General features: G+C 40.8%; 1 protein-coding gene across 1 annotated transcript; it reads left to right on the top strand.

Moving 5' to 3' along the window:
* Positions 1 to 16832: 16832 nt before the first annotated feature.
* Positions 16833 to 18388, top strand: EXL3 (EXORDIUM like 3). Its single transcript, XM_010278571.2, has one exon. It carries the CDS (start codon positions 16879 to 16881, stop codon positions 17938 to 17940), a length of 1062 nt encoding a protein of 353 aa, XP_010276873.1. The 5' UTR covers positions 16833 to 16878; the 3' UTR covers positions 17941 to 18388.
* Positions 18389 to 18735: the final 347 nt, after the last annotated feature.

Genomic DNA, 18735 nt, shown 5'->3' with positions numbered 1-18735 from the left:
CCATCCTCATCTGTCACCGCTTTCAGTACCAATCCCCTTACTGATCAACATGACTACACACAACGGAAAGGACGCTTAGACCAACACCGCTGGGGCTACACTCATTGACCCCTCGACAGTCCCAATAGGTGTTGAACCCCAGTAGTTTCAGGAATTGATGAATTACGTGTGGGGCATCGACCTTCGGATGTGGACATGGGAACAACGCATGGCTGCTTGCAACAACCCTCCATGTAAGCTCCGACACAGACCCCTTTGTTGAACACCACCAACAGGCAGAACCCCAATAGCAAGGACCAGCCCCAAAACCGGGATAGATAGGTCAACAACGTGAGGGACCGTGGCAAGCAGGTCGCCTCGAACGACGACTACTAGCCTTCCTGAGTTCATTCCCTGAGAAGCCTTACCCAGACAGTGACGTCGAGGCAGCACGACCCCACATATGTCCCTGACAGTGTGGACAACAAGACTTCCACCTAGCTCGGAATTGTGGCATCCTGCTTTATGGCTAGTTTATGATGCGACAGACCTAGGAGACTTGCACACCGCAACTCGGTACTTGATCGTCTAGGACCTTGCATTGAACCACATGCAACCACTACTCAACTGGCAAGCCATGCGGAGACCTCCAGCATCCCTAAACTTGTTTTCTCCTTTCCTTTGTTCGTCGAGATCATCATAGAGCCACGCCTGAAGGACTTCAAGACACCGAACTTTGAAACTTACTATGACACGACAGATCCTTTGGACCACATTGAAAGCTTCCAGGCCCTCATGCTTCTTCCGGGGTCCTTAGAGGCCAGTATGTGTTTAGCCTTCCCCACCACGTTCTGCCAGATAGCTCAGATGTGGTATTTCGGGCTCGCTCCAAGTTCCATCACAAGTTGGAAACAGTTCTCCAACTTGTTCATTTCTCACTTCATCACTAGCCAGAGATACACTAAGACTGTGACAAGCTTGATGTCCATTTGACAACATTCCGTAGTAACCTAATGAGGTGTCATATCCACGTGTATATGCATGCGACCTTCTGAAAGTTTCCACTCATGAGACATCATTTGAACCAAGGCTCGCTTGACCTCGGCTCCGACCTGAAGAAAACAAGTAACCAAAAGCCCTCGTCATCAACCTACTCCCTTTGCTTGAATTCTTCCACCTCGGGCTCGGGAGTGGGGGTAATTGATGATGGGCAAAATCGACACATTGGCCACTTGGTTCCGCGTCATCAGGATGGGTCCGTGTATCCTCAAGTGACCTCGGTAGGTCATTCACAATGGTCAAATCAAAGCCGCCCAAGACATTGGTTCCACCTCGGGCTCCTGGGGATATCGGGTGACCCAGGCACTGATTAATGTTCCAGTAGAATGACCCCAACCTACCACATCAGCATGGGGAACGTGTTTCCAAGCAATTAACATCTCTTATATCCTTGGGAGCATGTCGAGCAACTAACAGAAATGGTAAGCGATTCATCCAAAGAACGCTCCCATCGGCACTAACTTGACCATTGGAGCCTCCTGGTCTGGGCTCACAACCTAGGCTCTCTGACATCCTCTCTTTTGCAGGATTTGGGCCGCTCACCGCTCTCACTTGAAGCTCTTTGAGCAGATTGAGCACCATTAGGTTCTTTTACATGTTGAGGACTCCTAATCTCCCACCCATGACAACTCTGCCCACATCTACCCACAAAACACTACCCCCATGCATTGGGAACATCTCTCCATGCATTACACCATGTAAGGGCGTGAAATGTTCTCCGTGTATGATTGTAATCTCACGTAGGTAGACGTGGGTAAGAGATCCGGACTCCAAATCAAGAGGGAGGGGCAGGTGCTGATGACCCTGTAGCTGAAATGATCACTCTGGGTCCTCACGGGATCAAATCCATGTAGGCTATCTGTGGTATAGTTAATGAACCTCATATGCACCGTGATGTGTCTCCACCTCTTAATTTAATTTCAATGTTTCCATCAAGGTCAAGCTAGAGGGGGTTTATTTGGATAATTTCACGGAAATGTAAGGATGAGTTTTGGAGACGTTAAACGGTTAAGAGGTTAAAGAATTTGTGAGAAAACACATGAGTCTTAGGCTGCATTTTGGCATTCATCATTTTAACGAGTTGTCTCCTTTTTGCATTTAAAAACTTAATATTCATAGAGGCATTTTAACTATAAAAAGGAGATAAGTCCTGAATGCCAAATGAAGCCTTAAATAAATTAACACCCCTCACATTGTACTTTATTTCAGTCATACTCTCAAATTTTACCTTACAACCGAAATTTGTTAAACATTTTAAACCTCTTGTCATTGCCACTTTGGAACCAGTTATGAGCTTATTGCTGCTAAGGGTCTATTTGGTTCGTGGTGAGAATTGAAATCAAAATCCCCTGTCTATTTGGTCCAACCGGAAATCAAAATCGGATTCTATAAAATATGCACAACTTCCAAAGAGGGCTGTCTTGGCTAAAGAAAAATAGGATTTGAAGGGTTTTTAAGTCATTTACCTTTTTTTGTTTGGTTGGATGACTATAATGAGAGGCAATACATGGATGAATATACTTGTGTTTCAAATATAAAATGTTTATTATATTATGTTTATGTTGTCTTGGCAAAAATCTAATATCTATATCTATATTAAACTGAAATATATATGAAGAAAAGCTTGATTATCACATATAAGTCAAACCTTCCAACTTGTAATTATTTTTATGGAATTTGAAAATTATAAGATTAACACATATAAAACAAATATTTTAATTTAATTAACTTTAAAACATTAAAAAATTACAGAAATGCCACGTATAAGACAATTATTGTCTTTACCACAAGCCATTATATCATATTAGGGAAATTTTTGGTCCCTAATATTAATAAAAATAATATTTTAATAAAATATCAAAAATAAGTTAACTTTTTTAAATTAATATCAACTAAGGGCAAAACTAGTATTCATCTTCTTATCTTCTTGTAGAAACGTCACGCCGCCCACGCCTCTGCCCAACACCGCTCCCGACCATTCTGACGTGGCCGGCACGTACGTTATGATTGTCGGAGGTTTCGGTGAAGATCCAATGGCTCATGTGAAGCGGTTCATTTATATCGTCGATCATCGAATGACGCACGGGAAGGCCTTAGAGCTAGAGCCTACAGGGGTGGGAGTGTAGAGAATTGTATATCTATGAAAGGGGAAGCTCAGGAGTCAGGAGGAGGAGGAAAAAGACAATGAGGCCGTCGTGTAACGCATTGGAACGCCATTTTGTTTGTGCGAAAGCTTCGGCTTTGCCTTCTTGAGCTTGAAAGACCTGTCTCTGTCTTTGGATGCTAATCATCTCGTATTTTTGTTAATGGGTCCTCGGTTTAAAGGTTGTTCCATCTCTTCTTTTCTGTTTTTTCGCAATCTTTCTCTTTTCCTGTTTGCTGATTATGGTTCAGAGAAAGCTTGAATTCAAGTTGGTGGGTTTTGAGCGATGAGTTGAATGATGTTTGTTTTTGAAGTATTTTCTCGATGGACTCGTGTAGAAGATCTGAAGTAAGAAAAAAGATATAAAAGATGGATCTCTTGTTCTCTGTTCTTCTGCGAAAAACTTGGTATGCTTAAGCTATAAGACATGGAGATTCAAAGGTTTCAGAGATGTGGCTACTGTTCTTGGACAATTGTGGATTAATGGGTGTTCTTTATTTGACGAGATCCGGTCCATTCCTGAAGGATTTATCATGGGTGTTTCGAGCTTTTTCTAAGCTTTTCCTTTTCCCCACTTATTTTTTCTCGTATGATTTTTATCTATGCCATTTTCATCCATCTTTATCTATTGGTGCTTTAGTTCGTGAACAACGGAAAAAGATCCACGGTATCTGAAATCATCTCTCTCTGCAAACCCAGAGAGATAACTTCTGGAGGGTCCTAGGTACTGGGTTTGCAAACCTTGATAGATAACTTCTGGAGCCTTCGGCACGCAGAATGGACTGTCGGGACTCGCTGACCCATTGAAATGGTTGGTATGAATACAAAGGAAGGCAGGAAGGCAGGAAGGCAGAGGAAGACGATGAACAGTGCCACTGCCCTTTTTGATATTTTTTCAAAAAAAGTTATATTCTTTTGATATTTTAGCTATTTTATAAAAATATTACTTTTTATTGATATTGAGGGCAAAAAAGTTGCCCTTGTCTCCTATCAACCCTTACAACAATGCTTCTATGATATTCGAAATTACAACAATGCCGTATATAATTATTTATAATTATATCATCCTACAAAATAAAATCTCATCCCTCTTCTCTCGCTTAATTCTCTCCCTCCTCTTATCCTTTATCTCAACTTTTATTTATTTTTTATTATTATCTAAGCGTTTATTTTTTTATAAAATTAAATAAATTATTTTAAATCAATAAAATAAAAGAGATTTGACATTGAGAGAAAGATTTTAATAGACATTTATTTATTTATTTTATTATTATTATCTAAGCATTTATTTAGTTAATAAAAGTAAATACATTATTTATAAATCGGTAAAATAAAGGAGATTTGCCATTGAGAGAAAGATTTTAATAGACATTTATTTATTTATTTTTCTAAATTATTTATTTTTTATTATTATCTAAGCATTTATTTATTTAATAAGATTAAATAAATTATTTATAAATCAATAAAATAAAATAGATTTGGCATTAAGAAAAAGATTTGAATAGACATTTATTTATTTTATTACTATTATTGTTGTTGTTGTTGTTATCTAATCATTTATTTAGTTAATAAAAGTAAATAAATTATTTATAAATTAGTAAAATAGAGGAGATTTGACATTGTAAGTGGAATGGGGGGCCATGGCTTCCCTAAGTTGGGATTAAACTTATTCATAGGTCACATCGGGATGTGACCTTTGCCTTTATATCAATCGAACATATTCAACTTCAAGTTTGAGCATGACCAGACCGTCAGGCCTAGATCTTGAGCCCAAGCCCGACCCCCATATAAAGCTCGAAGCTTGACCAAGAAATTGAGAAAAAAAATATTTGTATTCTTTATTTAACAACAAAATTGATTTAATATTTATATTAAATTGACTTCAAAAGTGAAAATTTTAATTATTTATTTATTGTTTTATTTTATTAAATTAAATATATTATTATCTATAATTTTTATTTATTTAATTCAACATGCACCCAATATTTAGGGTTGTCAATGAGTCGGGTTTGGTTCTAGATAACTTGGACCAGTCATGTCCCAATAATAAATGAATAATTATTTATTTATTTTATTATAATAAATAATTGATTTATTTATTTTACAAAATTAAGTAAATTATTATCCATATATTTTTATTTATTTAATTTACTAAATTATTCAATTAGATAATAATTTAATATTTTACTAACAAATTATTTATCTTTCTCCTTGAGCCTAATAATTTAGGGCTATCAATAGGTTAGGTCTGGGTTGGGCAAAAGCAGAGCTAGGAATTTTTTATGAGAAATGCCAAAATCTAAGTGGATTGGGGGGGTATGGGGAATAAAAATGGACGGCCATTTAGCGGGGGGGGGGCAACCATTGGGGTGGAGAGTGGGTGAGTGGGAAAATACATGAAGAGTGGGGATTTGTTGGGCCATAGGGGGGCCATGGCTCCTTGGGGTCCCCCTATCTCTGCCATGTGCTTGGGACCACACTAGGCTTTGTCTTTATATCAACGAAACATATTCAAGCCCAAGCCTATGCATGATCGGACCATCGGAACTAGATCTTGAGCCCAAGCTCGATTCCCATATAAAATCCAAAGCCCAACTAAGAATTTGAAAAAAAAAGATTTGTATTCTTTACTTAACAACAAAATTGATTTATTTAAATTGACTTCAAAGTTGAAAATTTTATTTATTTATTTTGAGTTTTATTTTATTAAATTAAATATATTATTACCTATAAATTTCTACTTATTTTAAATAAATCATTTTCCTAAAAATTATTAATTAAAAAAATTATCTTTTACAAATTCATTTTTTCCTATACAATAATTTAGCTTTTGCAAGTCCCTATAATGCAGGTTTCCTCCACTAGTACAAAATATTAAAATGTAAAATCTAAAAAGCAAGAATGATGTGATTGATTTTTTTTACCCAAATTGCCAAATTGCCAAAACAAGCTCACCAACCAAAATACTGTAACCACCACGTGCAATTCCGTCGAATCCTGAGGATATTCTCATATTTATATATTTTTTTTCTAATTGCATATGTTATTATCAATAATTCTATCATCAAATTTCCTACTTTTTGGCTTCCTTTTACCTATTCCATATATGGATTTTGCACCCAATTCCATCCATGGCATATTTATTATCAAATCCTGACATTAGGGTTGTTCATAACAAGACCCAAATCGACCAAACCGACCAATCCGGTCCGATCCAATTCGAGTTGGTTAGTTTTTCTTTAGTATCGATCGGTTTCAGGTTACAAAAAAATATAAACCGATATTTTAGATATATATTATATATAATATATTTCTGATATTATATATATATATATATATATGATATATTTCAGTTTTAATATATATTTGTAAAAATATATATATTTCAGCTTGATTTCAGAAATATACATATTATATATAAAATTTCTGATATATAAAATATTAGTTTTAATCCATCAAATCGTTTTTAATTTTAAGGCATTCAGCCTTTGCTTTGTTAGACTTGAATCCTTTACCGTTCACATCCGAGAGAATCATTCACAAAACCGACCCAAACCGATTCAAACCGACCAAGTCGGTTTTACTTAGTACTGGGTCAGTTTCGGTTTCATTTCTCGGTAAACTAACCAGGTCGGGTCGGTTGGAAAAACGCCAATAAACCGACCCAACCCGACCCGTGAACAACCCTACCTAACATCTCGCGCCTGCCACGAGCATTTCTCCACCTGGTTCGCCAGGGCGTGAATGGAGGAGTTCACCTATCAAAGGAAAAGATCAGAGAAACGAATGAAAAAATAGAAGCTAAACTCGGAGGCAGGCCACTTACCACCATGTCATGAGTAACGGCACGGCAGGCCACTTGGTGCAGAGGGAGCTCGGTCCACGCCGCGACTTCCTCAGGAAACGTCGCCTCCTTACTCCGTTGAAGAGCATGCACGGGCGACAGCACGCTCCTGAAGTCCTCCGGGGCCTCCGAGCCCGACGGCCCAGCCCACATATGAGCGGACTCGGAATAAGCGGGAGCCCCCGTGTGTGTGGTTTCAGCATAAGGAGCCCCCGCCGGCCCCTGCATGGGAGGAACCATCTCAGGCTCCTCTGCCGGACAGTCCGGCACCTCGGGCTCCGCAGCTCGGGAAGGCTCGGCGCGAGCTCGCTTGGCCACCCGCTTTCTCCTCTTCATCCCCTCGAATAAGTGCGCACCTCGTGACCCTCGTGAATCCATTGTACCTGCGAAAAGGAGTTCGGCATCAGTAAGACGTAAGCGAAGAACAAGACAAGATCACTAGGGAAAGAACCTACCCGAACTCAGGCCCGCAGCAATAAGCTTGGCCTCCGTCAGATACCATTGGCAATCCAGCCCAAGCCGCGCCCATTGCCGAAGGCCCTCCGCCGTCTCCTCATCAAGTGTGACGCCGGAATCAGGAGCGGCCACCCCCTAGCCGGTTTGAAACGGTCACCCCATCGCACTTCGCACCCCGAAATAGTCCCGCTTCCACGCCGGGACCTTATTGGGGAGTCCGTGTAAGAGCTTGAAGCCCGGGCGAGGGGACAGGTAGTATGCCCGCCTACGCCCAAGGAGGGGACCCACTTGCTTTTTCAACATCAAGATAGAAGAAAAAATCTCCAGATCCAGAGGGAAGTTCTCGTCGCAAAGTAAAGAGATCGTTCCCACTAAGTTCCTAATAGAGTTCGGGTGAAGCTGGCCAACCGTCACACTGAAGTGGTTTAGGACCTCGACAACAAGAGGGTGGAAGGGCAGTCGCAGCCCCGCGGTGAGCTGTTCCCGGAAAATCACCATCTCATCAGGGCCATGTTCCCAAGGAAAGCTCCCCGTAGGGATAAAATAACCGAACTCGCTGGGCAAATTATAGTAGTCTACGAGGGTTTGAAGTTCCTCAAGCGTCATGGTCGAAGGGCCGAACTGGTCTACAACCCGGCCATGGCGGGAGGTGGATGCTGACCTACCCGAAGCACCTCGGGTGGTAGGCCCAACCCCTCCCTCAGGACCTACATCGGGCTCGCTTGAACTACTGTGGGACGCGAACTGGTTCGTAGAACCCACATCAGACCCGCTTGAACAGTCTGAACCCTCCAAACCAGACATCGCGAAACGGAACGAGATTCCAAAAAATACTCACCCAGGAAGAAGACAAGCAGACCGCGAGAACTCGAACAAGCAAGACCTGGGACGCGAGCTGAAAAGCCTGGACGCGAGCTGAAACTTAAGGCGTGAGCTCAAGATATACGACAATAGCAAGGACGGCCCCCCTCGCACTATTTATATCCACAGCGTACGGAAAGCGACGGCCCAGATCAAAGCCAATCCAACGGCCCACAGCCGCACTAAGCCACACGTCTTCCAAGACCGATCGGCGCACGTCTTTCCTAAACTGACGGAACGTCGCGCATGTCTTGACATAGGACAGGTGTCGGCACGCGTCTTCCCGAAACTGACGGAGTAACTGCGCACGTCTCCTCGCAATAAAAGCGTCTGCAGCGCAACTCCCGAACCGTTGCCGTCACGACTCCCAAACGTGCGCCCTTTTTTGAAAATCAAATTAGAGCAAGCGCGCTCAGCACGGACCAAAAACCCTCCTGCTACCTTGCAAACTCCCCGCGCCAAGACGGAACCATCGTCGCAGGGAGTGGGGGGCAATTGATGAAGGGAAATTTGGCCCGACCTCGCGATCGCCCGACACGCGGCAAAGGCAAGCAGTTCGGGACAGTAGAGCACCCAAAGCGAACATCGGAAGCAAGTCCGAATTCACTACCGAGCCCGAACTCCAGACCGCTGTACTTAGTCCGAGCTCCTTGATAAAGAGCGAGCTCCCTATCGAAGGTCCGAGCTCCCTAAAACCTGAGCTCCCCAAGTCCGAGCTCGGTATTAGGAGCCTGAGCTCCCTAAAGGAACCCGAGCTCCCTAAAAAACCGAGCTCCCTATTAAGAACACTCCCTACTGGGAGTCCGAGCTCACTATTAAGAGCGAGCTCCCTACTGAGAACCCGAGCTCCCTAAAAGGAGCACGAACTATACTGGGCCCCAAGCCTCACAAAGCTGACCCGAGCCGACCCGTGGCAGCTCGGAACGCTCCCAACCGAACTCAAGGCACCTCGCTCGCCACTCCAACACTTCACTTCCAAAGCACCAGGCCAGCCAAACGTACCCGACACCAAGGGCGTCTGTATCCAATGGCGACGTACCTGACTGATTTGAGATCTGACGCCTGATAGCCGCATTTCAAACGGCTTCCTGCCACCGCCACCTGCAACCGTCGTCACTAGCCGCAGAGGCGGCTCCGACAAAAGGAACAGTGGCGGTTCTGTCCGACCAGAGGAAATGACACCCGAACTGACAGGAGTTCAAAAGTAATCATGCCCGACCTGACGGAGGCCTGGAAGTGAGTGCGCGAGGTGGTTATAAAAGGATTCTGCCCCCCCCCGGGGAGGAGGTATGCTAACTCTCGCGTTATCTGGTTATTCTCACCTCTGAAGGATTCTAACTTGAGCTTCAGAGCCCTTACGCTGGGTTCTCCCCGGAGCTTCTCTTCTCCCATTTCAGATTCCTGTTACTCACTCCAGAGGCAAGATCGTCGACAGCTAAGATCGGCCAGATTGTGCATCATCAGTATACTTTATATAAATAAAATATTTATTTTATATATTTATTTATTACCTAAAATAAAGGCATTGCCTGATTAAATTCAAATTCGATCCATTTACGGTCCTAATCCTAGACAGATACAGAAATAGAGAGACTCGACTCTTTGAGGTGGAAAAACCCATCCTACCTTCAAGGTATCGTGTTGATCATCCAAACTATTTAAAGTAAAATAATTACTTCTTTTAAAATAGTACATGGCCAAAAGGGCATTCTTTACTAGAAATTTAGACATAGGCTTGCGTTTGGCAATTGGCACTCTTAAGAATTCGGCAATTTTTTTCTTTTACTGGTAAAAAAAAAGGAGAAAATGTTGATTATTTACGCTTTTAAGAAGCAATTTCATTGACTTTTTAAAACCCAATAAGTTAAAATTTTGGGATAAGATAAAGAAGGCGAGAGCTTCTTTTTCTTTTTTACTTTTCCAATCTCTGTTTTAACTTTAGGGCTTTTTACCAACTTATCCCAAATATTTTTCTGAAAGACGAGAATATCCCTCCCCAACCACTAGTGGTAGCCCTCATCTCCGCTTCATTTGCCCTGGCTACTATCATGGTGCGAAGTCTTCTTCCTTATAAGAGATGACAATGCGACTAAGAGTGTCAATGGACTGGTTTTGGATGGATTAATAAGACATATTGGATTGGATCAATTTGGTCTAAAATATTTATTAGATTGGATTGGACCTGTCCCGTCCATAATATTTATATTGGATTGAATTGGATTAAGCTAATATCTAGTCCATTGATATAAGGTAAGAATATAGGTGTTAATGGACCAGGTTTTGGTTGAAACTAATCTAAATCAAAATGAATTTGAATAGATTAGACAGTTCAGACAATTGGACCGATCCAAATTGGTCCAAAGTATTCATTGGATTGGATTGGACCTGGTCAATTTATAATGGGCTCACATTGGACTGGATTGGATTGGGCCAAATCTAGTCCAATTGACACCCCTATAAATATGTGACCTCAGGGAGAAAGAAGACCAAGATCAAGCAAACAAGAGCGCAAAAAATGGTGAACATCAAGGTGAGAAAATTGTTGCACTAAGAGTGTAAACACCATTGTGATTTTGTGCCATTGCCATTTCTACTTGTAACGTTTTGGGTTGGTCTATACAAAATTTTGAGAAATTGTCTTGTCACATTACATTAGGTAATCACTTTCACTAAAAACAATATAAGCATAACATTTTTTAGCTTTTTTGGGTACCATGCACCATTAATAACCCCCTTTCCTCAAATCTGATTGTGGTAATTGATTTGTGTCGATGTTGGAGTGAATCAGCTAACATACCAACGAGCTATCCCCTGCTTGGCAATATAGGTATCAGATTGGGTGTTGGCATTTATAATAGAAACATCAAATTTAACATTTCTTCAACAAACTACATTAATGATACAAATGTTGTATTGATAACTCAAAGTATTTGTAATAGAAAAAAAATACATTCTCATAATATTTGTATTGATCTATCTAAAATGGTGTAAGTTGAAGCGAAAATGATACCAAATATAACCTTACTGTTCGAAAGTTTTATATACACGTTATGTTGTTATCATTCACAGAAATGTATATAATTGCTTGTTGAAATGTCTCAACAAGAAAAGCATTCTCGTTCGTCAATATCTTAAATTTAAGAGCCAACCAACTCTTGCATGTTCAAACAAACCCTCCCATATAGGCCAAAGAAATCAAATGCGAAGCAGAGCATGTGAGCTGGGCAACATAGACAGACATTCAAAAGAAAATAAGAAGGCTTTTTATTAAGGTTATTACTACACGCATAGGGTTCCTTAATTACTAGAGATATGGACAATCTTTCTACGATGATGATCCTTACCAATCACCCTTACCCTTAACCAGCTTTTCAAATTGGACATTTTTAAGAGTCCAATAAGTTACTGAATCTGAATTCCAAACGCAGCTAGCCTTAGAAAGAAAAGTTTTCTTAAGAGAATCTTTTGGAGGTTATAACATGAATGGAGTTCAGAGTAATGAAATAATATGTTAAATTGCTTGATTTATTTTTCAGAATTATTGTCTTCTTGGTTACACCACATCTTATTCTTTTATACCAAAATTGAAATAATTGGAATAATAAAATAAATAAAATATAGGCTGTGATCGATGATACATTCATTGGATAATTAATTAAATTGAACATGAAATAGCAACCAATTGCAATGTATGACATCTGCCTTATAAATTCCAGAACTAGATACCCTTTTAATGGACCAGATCCAGAAATGTTCTAGTCCACAGATAATGTATGACCCCCTCAAGGAGCAAATTTACAATTGATACTTGTACGACACTACATAACATACATGGATTGATGAGAGTACAAGGAATCACTAATAAAAGTTTTGCTTATAATAATTCCTTTGGGGTATAAATATATTATTGGAGTGAAGAAATTATTCTGTACCAGAATAATGCCCCATACAACCTTAACTATAATCTTCAAATCTATATTTCTTCACGTAAAATAATTCAAGTGATATACTTAAGGCGTATTTGTCATGTAATCCAAGTGTAGGACCAACGTATGAACGAATTAGATTTACTATCTGCTTGTATTTTAGCGAATAAGCAATTAAGTAGGGTTTGAGCTCCTTGATTGTTGAATGTGATATGTTAAGTTGACTTCTTATCATCCACCAATAGTCCAATAGTCAAAACAATGAGCAATTAATTATTTTCAGCCAATTCAGTAACTAGCCAAATCCAGTACCGGTATAGTTATAGCTGGGTAGGTATTGGATGGGCTCCATGGATCATGAATAGATTTGATGGTGCACGTGTGCCATTCGTGCAATAAGGTTATCCACGAAGAGCGAACGATGAATGATTATTTTTCATGTTTAAGCCATTACAATCGGTATCAGAATTTTATTTAGAGTTCAACTACAATGCATTCATGTCTCAACCAATCATGTTAAAAACATCTTATTTTTCGTTGATTTATATTTTTATATTTAATAAAATATATTTTAACGTTTAATAAAATGTGAATCAAGAATATCATTACGTTTTGTTGTTGAGTGCTAGGGTTGAAAAGTGACAAGCATAGGGTCCAACATAAAAAGATTATCTTTAGAATCAAAACAAAATAAACGGAATTGGCCACAGGCTAGGTCAATCTAAGTTTAACATTTATTTGAGAAGAGTCCAACGCTAGACGGACTTGCCAGCTGGCCAGTTCCTAGGTTTACATCTTGGTCCAGCTAATAAGTTGGCGTGACCCTTTCAAGATTGCTTCATTATTCCCAAAGGGGTTTGGATGGAATCACGGTGATGCATATCGTCCCAGCTAAGGAGATTGGAAGTTTGCCTTTTGCCATGAACGCTGGATGTAGACCTTTGCTTTTGGGTCTATTCTATCATCACAATTCACATCAGATCATCGCAGCATCACATGCAACGGCCCATAACTCCTAAGTACGGTGCCCCAAGTTCCTAGTTCTGTTTTTTATCACTGTTTTGAAAATCAGACTGGATTGAATGGTTAGACCGTTTGACCCAATAACCGATCATCATTTCGGGTTGATCAAATTAAGAACCGATGACTGAATGAACCAACCTAAAATTTGGAGTGTTCACTAATTTGCTGAGCCATACATGTAAGCTTTCTAGAACTTGGAAATTGAACTCCATCTGCTCGAGTTAATTCCACTCAAGTTTTCAAGGTTCTACTTCTAAACAATATGTTTTCAATGTCGGTGGTCGGATCGGTGAACTGACCAGCTGACTAGCTACTGCTTTTATTACTCTCACCGGCAAATTAACCACTAGCTTGATTGAACCATCCGACTCCCAAGCCACCTGACCAACTTTCCTGCTTGAGCATGACCTTTGGGTTGGGCATTTGACTTCATCTCTAGACGACAACAATTTTCACAAGTTAGGTTTGGTAAGAAATGCAGAACCGAAACGAATTTGCAATAAATGTTTGATATGAATACATTTTCGTATTTAAAATAAGTTGGTTCCAGCCTTAAAATTCACATTTGCACCTACTACAACCAAACAAGACATCATGAATTTCCCAGTACACAATCGAATCAAATTTGCATATAGTTGCAAACTCGCTAGCTAGAGAGCTAAAAGCCCGTTTGGGAGGATTCTGCGTTGTTTGAGCTGCATTGATCAATTCGTTCCAGAGAAGCTACGTGAGATAACTTTACAGGAAAGTGGATTTTGCGACTTCTATAAATATAATTCCGACTCTCAGGAGTTTTAACAAACACTTCACCATGATATTCCGGGTTTCTTATTTCATAACATATGAATCCACCTATACGTTTCAGTGGGCAACAGCGGACCGGTGCTAGGCCCACTGGCCCAGCCCTAGGAAGTGGGAAACTGGGCTCCAAAATATGAAGTTGGGGGATGTTTGTCATGGGATGTGCCCCTCCCTCACTCACACATCATACATTCCTGTAATTCCGCAGACTTGTCCCAAACACTCCGTTATGTGTTCGACGAATGTACAATTCTTGTCAGTGCACGCGTGTATAGTAAGGCACCCTCAGAGCCCAGACGGCGACCACTCACTCACGACAATCATTGTCGCATCGCGGGGCCCATCAGCCCATCTCCTCTTTGCTCCCCAAAATCGTCGCGTTCTCAACTCATTCGCGGAACTTCCAAGGTGGCTTCTCTAGTTCTCGATGCTCCACGCTGGGCCCACAGTCTCTACCTTTTATCGGCGGTCGCGCCAATCACTCCGTGATTACGCTCGCTCATCACTCCATCTCTCCTCCACTTGTCGTCATTTCTTTATTATTCGGAGGCACGTCGCGAGGTGTTCACAGGACTATTGCACTTACAAGTTACAACAACCATTCAAGAGATCAACCTTCATGCCCCTGTTACATCGAATCTTTAACTAATTGGACGGTCTTGATCGATCCGTCTTATCTATGGTACATAGTACCGCGACCATGAAGAAGGTGAAACTTCGAAAACGGGCCATGGGGGCCGCGTTTTTGTCAGCATCGGTCTGAAAAGGAGAGGGTATTTTGGTAAATAAAACAAAAAAAAGCTGATGTTCTTGGAGGAGGGACCCATCATTTATCTTAACTATACGAAACAAGTAAGAGGCAGAGGCCCCACTAATGATTCTGATGGAGACAGGAAAAGTTAATTCTGTCTTGTGATCTCCAATAAAATGCTTTACTTTTCGGTGCTAATCGATATAACTTAATTTTGTTTTTTCGGATCCCGAAAATAACCCTCGCTTAAGCTGTAGCGAAAAGGAGCCGACCGGATGACCATGACGACGACGAACGATCAGACTTGTGGGGGCCCACATGACAGCTGGGTTTTAAATCCACCTGTCCTCCAATACCCCTGAAATCAATGCCATGGCGCGCTTTTTCTCCAAAATTTAAAAAATAAATAAATAACAAGATTAATTGTAAAAAAAGAGAATGAAAAAAAATCCACTTCAAATCTATCTGTACACTAACTCAGAGGGTATCATGTCAACACCCTCTCATGCGTGAATTTCACATGTGCCAGTGGAATTAATAGAAGTTTCAAATTTCTTCCACTAATCATGTCTCGTTTTTAATATATTAAAATTTATACTAAATTTTAAAATAAATAAAAAAACAGGATTTAAGAGTTTTTTTTTTTCATTTTTGTTAAATAAAAAAGGGTAATATTATATGAGGGCAAATTTGGGTCTTAATATCAGTAAAAGTAATATTTTAAAAAAAAATTTAAAAAATAGTGCAACTTTTGAAAAATAATATCAATAAAGGGCAAAATTACTGTTCATCTTTTTCTTCTTGCCGTCTATTCATTGGTGCCGCCGCTCGCTGCGGTCTGCCACCGCCTTTGGCAATGCCTACATCTGTCTCCACCCACCTCCGTCTCCACTTCCGGCAACATAAGTAGACCGGAAGAGGAAGAAGATAAACAGTGATTTTACCCTTTATTGATATTATTTTTGAAATTTTTTTAAAAATATTAATTTTACTGATATTAAGATCCAAAAGTTACCGTTATATGCTATTATCTCAATAAAAAACGGGTTCGCTCTCAATTAAAAGAATCGATTACGTTCGCCATCTATGGTGAGCCAACTAAGCTACTAGCACTTGAGGAGTGGCTAACCAACCTTTCCGTTGAACGGAATATCTCTATACGACCAATTATAGCTCACGTTTAGTCAATACAAATTCAATCCCATGACTTCCTTAGGGATACTCCCTCCGATCCTGTTATGGTATAAGTCCAAATTTTCTAAGCTCTTTCCAAGCTTCACCCTGCAAAGATCAAAGTCGAACTCATTCCATGATAAGTTCAGTCACGACAACATTTCGTTTGTTTTGAACAACGCTGACGTATCTCCTTTAAACTTGTTCTTACTAAGATAGATTGCTTCTTCATTGAAATTACTTAGCGATTTGGGAATTTTACCAGAATGCTGGTTCTGTGAAAGATCGAAATGAAGGAAGCGGTTTTATGATATCCAAAGTGAGTCGGGAGTGTTTCTTATCAATTTATTACCTCCTAGGCCCAAAAGTTTCAGTTTGGGCAGATTTGCTATAGAAGCCTAATTGGACCAAAGAAATTGTTGTATGATAGATGAAGAAACCAATGATTTTAGGAATTCTGGAAGTCGGAATTTTTATTCACTGTTTTTCTTCTTGCTAATATCATCTCCTTAGAGAGCAAACCTTTTTTTATATGACAAAGAGGTAGAAGAAACCCGCAACCCCTGTTTTTTTTATTTGCTTTAAAAATTAGTATTTCACCCCCATTTTTTATTTATTTTAAAATTTAGTAAATTTCAATATATTAAAAATGGGATAGGAGGAGTGAAGATGTTTGAAACGTCTGTTCGTCTCATCCGCACGTATGAGATTCACACACATGAGAGGGTGCTGACATGGTTGATGTACAGGAACATCTACTGGGAGGAATGTACACGAGATCCGGACTCCCAAAACTCTGCTATATATATAACCGAGTAAAGAGAAAAGACCCACATTTTCCACTTTGGCTTCTATTTCGAATATGCCCAGAAACTGCATTCGCCGGTCTCCGGCGCCACCTGTTCCGGTGTTTCTCGGACTAATAATATCGACTACCATAGTCTATCTGTTCTCCTTTATCAGTCCGGTCGTCGGGTGGCGCCCATGGCCTCATGAACAAATTAGCAACACTACTGCTCTCGAGTTCGGAAGCTCGAAGAAGTACGAAGGCTCGTCCGCGTTCGTCCACCTGAGGTATCACATGGGCCCCGTCCTCACTGCCAATATCACCGTTCACACCGTCTGGTACGGAACGTGGCAGAAATCCCAGAAGCAAATCATCCGGGGTTTCCTCAAATCCATCTCCGCCGTCGACGGCAAACACCCATCGGTGGCTGGGTGGTGGAAGACCGTACAACTCTATACCGACCAAACCGGGGCAAACATCTCCAGAAACGTGGTTCTCGGCGAAGAGAAGAACGATCGTTTTTACTCGCACGGCAAGTCGCTCACCCGCCTCTCCATCCAGTCCGTGATAAAAAGCGCCGTGACGTCCCGTACGCGCCCCCTCCCCATCAACCCCAAGAGCGGGCTCTACCTCCTGCTCACTTCGGACGACGTATACGTACAGGATTTCTGCAGGCAGGTCTGTGGATTCCACTACTTCACCTTCCCTTCCATAGTGGGGTACACGCTACCGTACGCCTGGGTGGGCAACTCGGCCACCCAGTGTCCCGGCATCTGCGCGTACCCTTTCGCCGTACCGGTGTACATGCCGGGGCTGAAACCGGTGATGTCACCGAACGGTGACGTTGGAGTGGACGGGATGATCAGTGTGATCGCACACGAGATTGCCGAGTTGGCAACGAATCCATTGGTGAATGCGTGGTACGCGGGGCAGGACCCTTGTTTTCCGACGGAGATTGCCGATCTCTGTGAAGGGATCTACGGTACGGGTGGTGGTGGGTCGTATACGGGCCAACTCCTGGACGGAGAAGATGGAGCTACCTATAACATGAACGGAGTTGGGCGGAGGTTCCTGGTTCAGTGGGTCTGGAATCCTGTCTTGAACTACTGCTCTGGTCCGAATGCCCTAGATCAGTAATAATTACACAAAAAAAAGTGAAGAAGAAGAAGCTTAGAAAGATGGTAAAAAAAGATAGTTGTTTTTGTTAATTTCTTCGAGCATGTTTTATCCATTTATCATGGGGTTAGAGAGAGAAAGAAAGAGAGGGATTATCGTTACTTGGTTAGTTAATAGTTAGTCCTCTTAAGTTGTAATAAACGTCTTCACATATTTTGTTTGTTTATAAAAACCACGTAGAGGGAGAACGGTGGCTTTTGGAGCGATGTTTGGAACCAATGCGGTTTCTTGAGAGGTGTTTTTCAAGTAAAACGGTTCTGCATTAGCAGACCGTTTTCTTAGAAAACGTTTTTTCATTTTTTCCTGTTTGGAATCATTGCTGCAAACAATTGCATTTTAAATGCCATGTCAGCAAAATGTTGCTAGCACTAGTAAAAAATGTTTTATTAATATACATATTTTCGATCTCTAAGTAGGTGTTTGGCATTGGTGCTGGGAACATCATAGATGTGGAATTGTAAATACCCTTTTTTTTTTTTTGGAATTGGTTTTGTTTGTGTTTTCAATATGGTCTATATTATCTAATGTCAAAGATGATGATATATTGTGTCACATCATTGCACAGTTGGCATTAACACTATTTTATCATTAAACATTGAATTTGGTTGCTCTAGACCACATTTTCCTGATTTCCAAGGTGTGGTATAAAGTAACATATTTTTCTGGAAAAATAGTAACAAACAAGAGGGCGTTATTTGAAGCACCGCTTTCTCTGATGTGGCACCTACATCAGAAAACGACATTAATGCCAAACAC

Source organism: Nelumbo nucifera, chromosome 4, assembly GCF_055504915.1.
Source record: "Nelumbo nucifera cultivar China Antique chromosome 4, China Antique-T2T, whole genome shotgun sequence".
NCBI classification, from domain to species: domain Eukaryota; kingdom Viridiplantae; phylum Streptophyta; class Magnoliopsida; order Proteales; family Nelumbonaceae; genus Nelumbo; species Nelumbo nucifera.
The sequence above is the reverse complement of the archived record's forward strand: the minus strand, read 5'-3'. Positions and strand labels throughout refer to the sequence as shown.